The sequence below is a fragment of the Psammomys obesus genome, unplaced genomic scaffold (assembly GCF_907164565.1).
Source record: "Psammomys obesus unplaced genomic scaffold, mPsaObe1.curated_primary_1811, whole genome shotgun sequence".
In the NCBI taxonomy this organism is placed as follows: domain Eukaryota; kingdom Metazoa; phylum Chordata; class Mammalia; order Rodentia; family Muridae; genus Psammomys; species Psammomys obesus.
Window position 1 is genome coordinate 2,294,888 of NW_026590715.1, and position 10,727 is coordinate 2,305,614.

The 10,727-nt window shown below is 38.4% G+C and overlaps 1 protein-coding gene across 1 annotated transcript in view; it reads right to left on the minus strand.

Annotated features, from left to right (window-relative positions):
* Window positions 1–10,727, minus strand: part of Mtm1 (myotubularin 1) — a 107,344-nt gene that overhangs the window by 27,836 nt on the left and 68,781 nt on the right. Inside the window, exon 7 of the mRNA XM_055608760.1 lies at window positions 1,564–1,647. Coding sequence (XP_055464735.1) covers window positions 1,564–1,647 — 84 coding nt within the window. The remainder of the gene's footprint in view (window positions 1–1,563; window positions 1,648–10,727) is intronic.

Below are 10,727 nucleotides of genomic sequence, written 5' to 3' on the forward strand. Positions count from 1 at the left end.
TTCATTCATTCATTCATTCATTCATTCATTCATTCATTCATTCATTCATTCATGTATACAGTATTCTGCCTGCATTTATGCCTGTGTGTCAGAAGAGGGCACCACATCTCATCAGTGGTTACTGGGAATTGGACTCAGGACTTCTAGAAGAGCACTCAGTGCTCTTAACCTTTGAAGTATATCTCCAGCCTACAGTAGTCAGTCTAGAATAGAACCATTAAAACGAGAGGTATACATACTTTGAAAACTCAGTAGTCTAAAGCTGATTCACAGGATCACTCATAAATGTGTTCTAGAGCACAACCTCCCTTTATTTAACCCCAGGGTATAATGTGCTTATGAATGTGCAAACCACTGATCGAAACTGGAAATGGAAGTCAACCAGGGTCATGGTAGTAGAAGTAGTGGCTAGGAAGTTTTTCACAAGCTTAAGGTTCTGGAATTGTCCTTTATGTTCACTTGTTTTCATATGAAGCAACTGGCCTTAATTTGATTCTCGAAAGTTCATGTTATAACATTTCCAAATTATTTTAGGAGCCCTGTAGAAGAAATATGAAAAATTCCATTGCAAAATTCCTAGCTGTACCACAAAACTGGTTATACTAGGTGTCAAATGGTGGCTTTTGTTACATAATATGCTTGCTTGTAACATTCTTTATAAAAGTTCTAGAAGACATTTCCTATGTTAAGGTATGTATGGTGTGTATGGCACGTATGTGTGTGTGTGTATACACACACGTGTATATGCAAGCATTTATGCTTGTATGTGCGCAAATGGAAGACAAATATTAATGTCAGGTTCCTGTGTTGTTTTCTATCTCATCTTTTGAAACAGGGGTCTTGCTATACTTGGAGCTTAATGATTAGCTAGACTGGCTAGCCAGAGAACCCCTGTGATCTTTATGTATTTCTTCAAAGTGATGGGATTACAGGTGTAGGCTGCCACTTTGGCTTTTTTACATGGGTTCTGGGGATCCCAACTCAGGTCCCCACGTTGCAAGCAATTTACTTATTGAGACATTTCCCTAGCCCAAACCTCATGCTTTTATTATAATAACCATATAAGCAAATATTTATGTGAAAGAATAATAAAGCTCTTTGTGGATACTATACATCAATTATAAGAAAAGTTCTAACTCATTGAATCTGTAATTCAGAACATATATAACTTAAATCAAAAGACTAGTAATATTTAAGTGCACACACACTCACATGCACGCACACACACACCCACACCCACACACGAAGTAATATATAGAAGTTTGACTTTTCTAGACCTTAAGCATTTGACTCATTTCATAAACACCACAAAATGAATGTTCCTCATCTAGGAGAAGAAGCAGAATTTGGCCATTCAGCTTTTAATGAAGCATGAATATGGCTACAGAATGAGCTTGCTAGTTACAAGAGGGAAAGAATGAGTCTACAAAATGTAGACGGTACCATAGCCAGGAACACATAGTAAGCAAAGCTGTTACTTATTTTGAGCAGATGACCAATTATAATGTCTTTATGCTTGACTGCAATTCAACACACAGCAGACAAGAGCATTTACTGACTTACCTGCCTTCTGTACTCTTCAACTGGATTATAAACAGTCCACCCATCCACATTAAACTTCTCTTCATTTTCAAATGCAAATAATGGCTAGAAAAGGTCACAAACAAGAGTTTAAAGTTCAGTGTGGAGAAACAGTCTACTAACAGTTTATACTTTCATTTTTCACAAAATAAATTTTATAGATTTGCTAACGATATTGCAACTGAAATTGAGACTTATAACAACAACAAAAAACAACTGTGGAAAATTCAGACCAGCCTTACATTAACTTCTATATTCAGGAATAATTACTTTTAAAACATCAATTTTCTATAGCTACAAATGTCACCTTTGTTTTTTTTTTTAATGATTTTTAATGTTTTAAACACACATATCAGATTTCTACACTAAAAAGTACCTATGAATTTTAAATGTTATTATCAACCGAGCAGTTAAAGACCACTAAAAAGAGAAGGAATGGTTATAAACAGTGCACCTGTCTCAAGAGAGTGTCATGACATGTTTATCTATTTAAAGAGAGAGAGAATATTAAGAAACTTTTAATTAACTGTTCTCTGTGAATTCTGAATCAATGTTCCAGCCTCTGAAACGACAGGACTCTGACCTCTCAAGACACTATTGATTAATTCCCTACCTTCAAATACCATCTGTCCCTTAGTGACCATTCTAACCCCTTGCTCTGGAAGTGGCTATCTAAGTGTCAACTCCACAGTCCCCACAGTTATATCAAAGGCATGAATGAGGCAGGAGAATTGTCTCTGAGGCTAACATCACAAATCCTTGGCTCCATCTCAGTAGTCCAGGCTCTTTCCTGTCTCCTCAGGTTAGTCAATGAGAACCCCATTGACTAACTGAACAAAGCACTGTACTGCCAGTCTTGCCACCACCTGCCTACTCCTCTGACCTCTCACCTAGTTTATTACAGCAAGTCTAGATCATTCCCTGTTTCAGAGAAACAACACTAGAACGTTAAGTTAGATCAAGTCATTCCCCTGCCACAACCATCCCACGGTTTCCCATTTGGCTCACGGCAAAAGATGAAGTCCTTCTAATGGTCCACACAGATATTAGCCATCTGGACACCTCTAGATTCTTTATACATAGTAACTGAAATGGGGCTTGATCCAGAACACAGATTTTTTTTTTTGACTGAATGACACAGTGAAGCCCTGAAGCTCCTGAAAACCCTGGAAATGTGGCTAGATACTTGTTCAATAGGCATATAGCTCCTTATTTTCTTGTTACTATTTTGAATGCCAGTGTCCCCTCACCTATATTACATAGAATATTTGGAAGAGTCTTATTTTGTAGAAATTGTTTTCTATATTTGAAGCGCAAGAAAATTAGGGTAAAAACTGATCACCAACATGCTGGATCCCATTGTCTTCCTAAATTTGCCTATGGATGCACCACTCTCAGTGGCTCTCAAGTCTGATGATGTCAGACTCAAGTGCTATATTCCACAGTGGCTAGCAAGTGGCTCAGACATTAGCCATGACACATACCACCTAAGAAACTGACCAAGAACCCAGACCAACACTGACACTTGCCTCAGCCTTTTGGTGAAAACAGCACTAATATGCTTGGTGAATTTCTCTAAGAAGGAGAGATCTAGCACCCAACTAAGAAGTCTACCATATTTCTGAAAACTAAAAAGCATCCTGACCAGTACCTGGTATGGGTAAATATTCACGATATCTGAATGCTATGATCTGGGGAGAGTTGTACGTGGCACATAAATTGAGATGCACATAATTAAGGATGTGTGGTTAGACTTTGGAAGAAAGCAGTTTTTGCCTTCTTGTAATAAGTTCCTGACCTCTGCATGACTTTGGTGGTTTCATTTTTACTTCCCTGCATTTCTCTCCTATGAAGCAAAAGACCATCTAAGAACATGGAAACATTTTCAAAGTAAATACCACTCTTGAACCAATGGCTTAGATAACCTTTTTCTTAGAGAAGTAAAATGTAGGAATGGCTCTGTTGGTCTTCTTGTGGAGTTCCTGTCACCTCTAGGTCCTTTTCTTTTCCTCCCACTTTTCCACAAGACTTCCTATGCGTCACCCAATGTTTGGCTGTGAGTCTCAGCATCTGTTTTAAGCACTGCTGGGTAGTCTCTCAAAAAACAACTCTGTCAGGGTCCTGTATTATTCACAGTGTTAGGGGTTGACACTTTCTGTTAGGGTGGGTCTTTGGTTAGGCCAAACATTGGTTGGGTATTCCATCAATCTCTGCTCTATCTTTATCACTGCATACCTTGTAAGCAGGGTACCTGGTGGGACTCTCTTCCCAGGCCACAGGAGAAGAGGACACTCTCACTCCTGATGCCACTTGGTGAGCTGAGGTGGATGGAAAGGGAGCTCCCCTTTTCGGGGGAGAAAGGGGGAGGAAGGAAGAAAGAGGGAGGGTAGGACTGGGAAGGAAGGAGGGATAGGGCTACAACAAGGATATAAAGTAAATGAAAAATAGAATGCTTGTCTTTCTGTTTCTGGGTTACCTCACTCAGCATAGTTCCATCCATTTGCCTGAGAATTTCATAATTTTCTTGTTTTTAATAGCTGAGTAGTATTCCATTGTGTAGATGTACCAAAATTTCTGTATCCATTCCTCCATTGAGGGACATTAGGTTTTTTCCTGGTTCTGGCTATTACAAATGAAGCTGCTACGAACATAGTTGAACAAATGCCCTTGTTAAATGGTGGGGCATCTTTTGGGTATATGCCCAGGAGTGGTATAGCTGGATTGTGAGGTAGTGCTAGTCCCAGTTTTGTGAGAAAGTATCAGATTGATTTCAAAAGTGGTTGTACAAGTTTATATGCCTACCAGCAATGGAGGAGGGTTCCCCTTTTTCCACATCCTCTCCAGCATGTATTGTCACTTAAGTTTTTGATCTTAGCCATTCTGATAGTATAAGATGGAATCTCATAGTTGTTTTAATTTGCATTTCCCAGATGACTAAGGATGTTGAGCATTCTTTAAGGACAATTCATGGAGAGGACTTAGACCTCCTGCTCAGCTGTCGCCAACTGACAGCTCTGTCTCCACATGGATCTCTGAGTGAGTGGATCAGGGGCTGCCTCTATCATGAACTCAGTTCAGTTGGCTGCTCTTTGACAACTCACCCCTGATGATGCAGCCTTTCCAGGCCACGGAGGAAGAGGATCCAAACAGTCCCAATGAGACTTAACAAGATATGGGTAGATGGCAACAGTGGAAAACTCCCCCTTACAGTGGACTAGGGGAAGGGGATGAGGGGAAGAGTGAGGGAGGGTAGGACTGGGAGAGCTGAGGGAGGGGGCTTCAATTGGGATATATAATAAATAAATTATGAAGAAAAATAGAAAAATAAATAATATATGAACAATTTAAAAAGAAAGAAAATAAATTCTTTTCTCATAAAAATGTAGGAATGTTCTTTAATAGGACAATAGCACTTTCTAGGTACATTACTATTTCTCAATTCTGGTATTAACACTTGTTGCCTTGAGCATTCCTTTGTATATCTTATATGAAAATCATTGTGAAATTGTTACCAGAAGATTAAAGCTATATGGTCCAAATCACTACCATCTACATATTTTCCTCAGCACCTTAGACTAAATAGAAATCAAGGGCAGGCAGGCAATGACGTTTGTCATTAGCATGCAAACAAGACAAAGTCTTCGTTAGCTATCTATCAGATGGCCTTTCTCAAGAAATTGCTTCTATAATGACACTTCATACTGTGAACTGGGCCACAGGTACTTGCAACCTGCAGCTCCTACATGTGTCCCACAATAGCTGTCAAAGTAGTTAACATGTGTATAGGTAACAGCATGTCTCCCCTGTAGAAGGAAGCAAAGAACTGGTGACAGGAAGGGCTCCTAGATTACTCTTGAGACTAAGAGCCAGATTCACAGCTCAAATATTTTGGAAAAAAATTTGAATCACATAATTGCTAAAATTTTTCTTTAGGAAATAACATACCAACATGTATATATGGGCCGGGATGGAAAACACTAAAGGCTTCAACCACTATCTTCACCATTCCAACAAATTAGTTTTTAATTATAAGGAAACATGTTTTAAAAAAGCATTGCATAAACCGACTGAATCAAGTGAAACAACCATTCTAGAACAGCAGATGCTTATAGCTTTTAATGCAGAACATACTGTGACTTTTTTTTAGAGGCTTTTGTTTTTTTCTTAAAATTTTGGATAAGAGAAAGAAGCAAGAATTTTACAATGTAAGCTCACTGTCACATAATACAAAGGTGGATAATTAGAGAAAACAAAACAAATATTAAGCAGGAAATCAAAGTTACCAAAATTCATACACGAGTACATCATTAACAGTATAAAATTCCCCACAAGCGGTAACTTATTACCAGCCTGTCTGAAGAACATTTTAACCTGAAGTTAATGGGTTACCTGACTTGAGGTTTTCAGCTGGCATTTTGTCTCCTAGACAATACATTGTAGAGCTTTGAGGTCTTTAACATTTCTTTAGTGAACTGGCATTCCCAAATATGACCTTGGGTGGGACTGTTTTTAACTCTCCATCTTACAAGTAAAGTCTCACTGAGAGAACACAGCACCAAGCAAGCAGTGCTATTCACCTAGTAGGTGAGGAAGACATGCACTTTGATTTGCCACATACCCAGGTAAGGATGGCATCTACTCTCCTGACTGCTGAAGCACTGATTCAAAATTCAGCCTTAAGATACCAAAGTCAGAACAGTGAAATGCTTTGCCATGAACTGGTGGTGAGCTTCTGGCCCGTGAATTCTTTGCAGCTTCCTTTTGAGGTGTGGTCCTTCCCCAGCCAGAGTTATGCCTCAGAACTGGGGTATGTTTGGTGGTTCCATTAGATATCAGATACCCACATTCCATTTCACCTCTAGTGAAGCATATTCTTTAGGGTCTCTAGGAACTAACTTCCCTCTTGACTTGGTCCTAGAAGTACAGGTAGACTAGAACAGAATGCTTAGGAATCTGTAGTCAAAATATTTGGGCAATGGCTATTATTTAAAGTTATAATCATGGAATTACAGATTTACAGAGAAAGTAAATGGGAAAAGTTTCTCTCAATAACATTTTATGTAAGAGGACAATGTCAAAACTGGGAGAAGATATTAGAAAAGCCAGGCCCAGCCCAGAATTTAGCAAGTGCCCAAGTTTTCCTCTGGATTGATATTTGGGCATTCCATCAGTTTCAGTACTTACTAGTTAAGCTGTGCAGACTAACAAAAAGAGCATGTGCACAATTTTCCACATTAAAAATAGCACAATGTAACATTTGAAAAATGTTAAAGGACAAAGTTGAGATGAAAAAAATCTCTGATTTTGCACCAGGGGGAAAAAAAAAACAGCTTGGACATAGAATATAACTTGTCATTTTAATTCAGCTACATTTAGCATTGTTGTGTCTTGGGGGAAAACTCCAAAATAACAACAGATTTAGCTTTTGCTTAGACATTATTCTAAAATGGCACCGATATAAAGATTTGCTTAAAGAATGTAGATAAGATTTTTTTAAAATTGCTTTAAGTCAGCATATAAAGTAATAGGTTTCATTATGGTATTTTACTACATGTGTCTTAATTTTAGACTGGGTCTTTAAAATTTTATTAAGATGTGCAAATGTCTCCTGACTGAGTGGGGTTCTTCCATCACATGAAACCTCTTCTTCCCACAGACCTGAAGTGTCACCTCACAACTGGATGTTTGAGTGTTAGATTGATGAAGACTCAAGGTCATCTCAAATAGAAGACAGTTTCATGAAAACTGTGTTTGAGGGCCTGGGTACTGTGCAGTGGTAAGACTGATTGTCTAATATGCATATGAGCCTAAGTGCAAATCCTTAGCACCAGAAAAAAACAAAGAAAAACAAGTATCCCAGGGAATAAACTGTGATGTTATGTACATTTAGAAATGTCTTCAAATGATGGGACCATCCCACAGCCAACATACTCATAGACTTACTTCTATGAATATCTAACTTCAAGATTCTAGAAAACTACTTACTAAGTGATTCTTTTCTGACTTTTTATTTCTGTTTTTGTTTTGTTTCTGAGACAAACCTGGTCTCACTTTGGAACCCTGGCATGCCTGAAACTCTCTATGTAGAGCAGGATGGCCTCAGTTCTTGGCACTTCTCCTATGTCAGCCTCTCCAGTACTGACTGGTATGTGCCTCAATGCCTAAGAACTCTGCTCTATTTTAACATGAATTTGAGGGACCATTTTTTTCCTAATTTTAATTTCTGATATTCTTCTGAACTGCTAATCTTTGTATAAAAAAAAAAAAAAAAAACTACTGATATACCATTTTAGGATATACAGTGATCTTATTTGTCCCTTTTAGATTATACTTAAGAAACAATGAAAGTCTGAAGAACCCCCAAATTTAAAGAATCTAGGAAGTACTGCAGTCTAAGGAAGTACAAAATACTTTGAGAATTTCATACAATGTATTTTGATCATATGCATTCTCCTCCCTGAAATCCTCCCAGATCCACCCGACCTCCCCACTGCTGTAACTTCTTGTTTTTTTTTTTTTTTTTAAGTCATTACAACCAATATGTGTTAACCAAATACTTTTGGGTGTAGGTCTTGCCCTGGAACATCGGCTCACCTACCAATGGTCTCACCTTAAAAAAAAAGACAGACTCTCCCTTTACCCAGCAGCTATGAAATACCAAGACCTCCTCATTTAGGAGCGGAACTTCATGCCCACATAGAATCTTCAGGCTGGGATTTAGTCTGCCTTGGGCTTGTGCAAGGTTTCGACATGCCATTGAAATCACAGAGTTGCTAAGTGCAACTCTCCTGTTATGTCTGGGAAATAGTATCCTTGTAGTTATCTACCACCTCTAGCTCTTAAAATCTTTCCCCCTCTCTTTTGTAAAGATCTGTGAGTTTGAGGCAAGGGTAGAGGCATCCCATTTAGGGCTGAGCATATGACAACGTTTTGTTTTATGAAAATTGACCAGTTGCATGTTCTTGTGTTAAATGTTATCTACTGCAAGAGGAAGAAGCTTCTCTGGTGAGGGTTGGAAGATGTACTAACCTATGGGTCTAGCAATAAGTCATTTGGAGTGTTTTGCTATACCTATGTCCATTTAGGAGAATATAGTATTAGTTTCTCTTCTAGGGCCTATGACCTTTCTAGTTTCTGGTCCAATAACAGTTCTAGGTATAGGTTCTATCTTGTAGAATGGAGTTTGTATTCAATAACAAAATAGCTGGTTAATCCTATAACATTTGTGCCACTACTGTCCCAAAGGGCAAGTCTTGCCAGACCAGTCATTACTATACCTCATAGCTCATACTTCATACTATACCTCACAGCTGCAGAAGGTTGTTGATTACTTTTCTCTTGCAGTAGCATGTATACAGCACTTTCTAGTATTACAAAAAAATAGCCACCCCCGACACACACACACACATACAAATAACTTTTAAAAAGAAAAATGATGGAGCAGGCTCTATAAACTTTGACTTGCCTTTTAGCATAGCACCATCTATTGTTAGTGACCTTACATATATACCAAGGTCCTAGGCAATAAACCTTTGCATTGGTAGTCTGGCTGGCTTCTTCACATCGCACACCACTCCTTCATTTACCCTAACCTCGTTGGTGCCTGTGCTCATCTTTCAGTATTAGCCTCTTCTAGGAGGAAAGCCTTTTCCCAGGAGATCTCATGCACCATTCTACTATATGCATCTGCTTGTCTACAATTCAGGTAATGGTGCTCTTTAGGGAGTCCTTGGAGACCAGTCAGTAAATATCAGACTACTCTGATGGGCTGGTTGATGGTGACTCCTATTTATTAAGTCTATTTACACTAGTATATTCACTGGATCTTTAAGTAAACATAGAGGACCCACTATAAACAAGGAATTAAGCAGAGAAAACAAGGAGGACAATATCACTGTCTGGAAGGACTCAGAAATTGTCCACAGGAGATTGAAGAGGGCACAGTTATAGATCATTTCAACAAGAAAGGACAACGGGCTTCAGAGAACAGCAGGGTGACTTCCTGACAGACATGTGTAGGGGATGGTGATGATATCTGAGGTTAAGAAGATTTTGGACAGTATAACAACAGTAACAGTAATAAAAAAAAAGGCTACATGGTAGCAAAATTCAGAGACCAATACAAGGCCGTTAGCAAATATCTCAGTCTGATTTCAGGAGCATAGGAAAGGAAATAGAAATACAGAGATAGAGCCACCCTGTGGAAGAAAAAGAGAGGGGAGGAGGCATCTAGAGCAAGTATACTAGACAATCAGGATGGCCTGCATCCGGACAGCACAGACTGGCAGAAGGCATGCGTACTGGCAGAGAGGTAGGAAAACTAGCCAAGCCTACTTCTGACAGAGGGAATGAAATCATGAACCAAGTCAGGCTGGGAATGAGAACTGTTTAGGTTTGGTAACCACTAACTAGCAAAGAACTATGAAGTTCGAATCAAGAAGAGGAAGGAGATGACATCAGGTATGTCTAAGACACACAGAGGGTATATTTTGAGGGAATATGAGAGAGTCGTCTTAAACAAGCACTTAAGGCTATGTAGACTCTAAGGAGAAATATAATGCTACAGATTTATAAGCCCTACTCAGAAAGGCAATCTTGGTGGACATGGGAGAAAAAATAGCCCAACAAGCAAGAGAAGAAAGCAGACTTTTCTAGAAAACTCACATTTAGGAAAAAAAAAAGCAGGAAAAGAAAGAACAAGAGACTTAAGTCTCAGAAGCTACTGGGAAAGTTAAATTTCAAACCTAAAGGGAGATTATCTAGAAATGTGATATTTTGGTATGTCCAACCCTTTGACATCGCAAAACAATCTTGTCATTTACAAAGTTCACACTCGACAACTGTGCAACCGAGTTGCCACAAAACCACAAAATCTCAAAACCAATTTTTCATAACATGCTTAAGTAAGCTTATGATTTTATGTTGGGCTACATTTATAGCTATTCTTGGCCATGTGCAGTACACAGGCAATGGGTCAGATGTGCCTGGACAATGTTGTCATGAGACTTTTGTTAAACACACCAAAGAGTTATATATATATGTATATATTATTATATATGTTATATTATTATGTATATATGTATTATATATATGTATAGATTATATATATATATATATATATATATATATATATATATATATATATA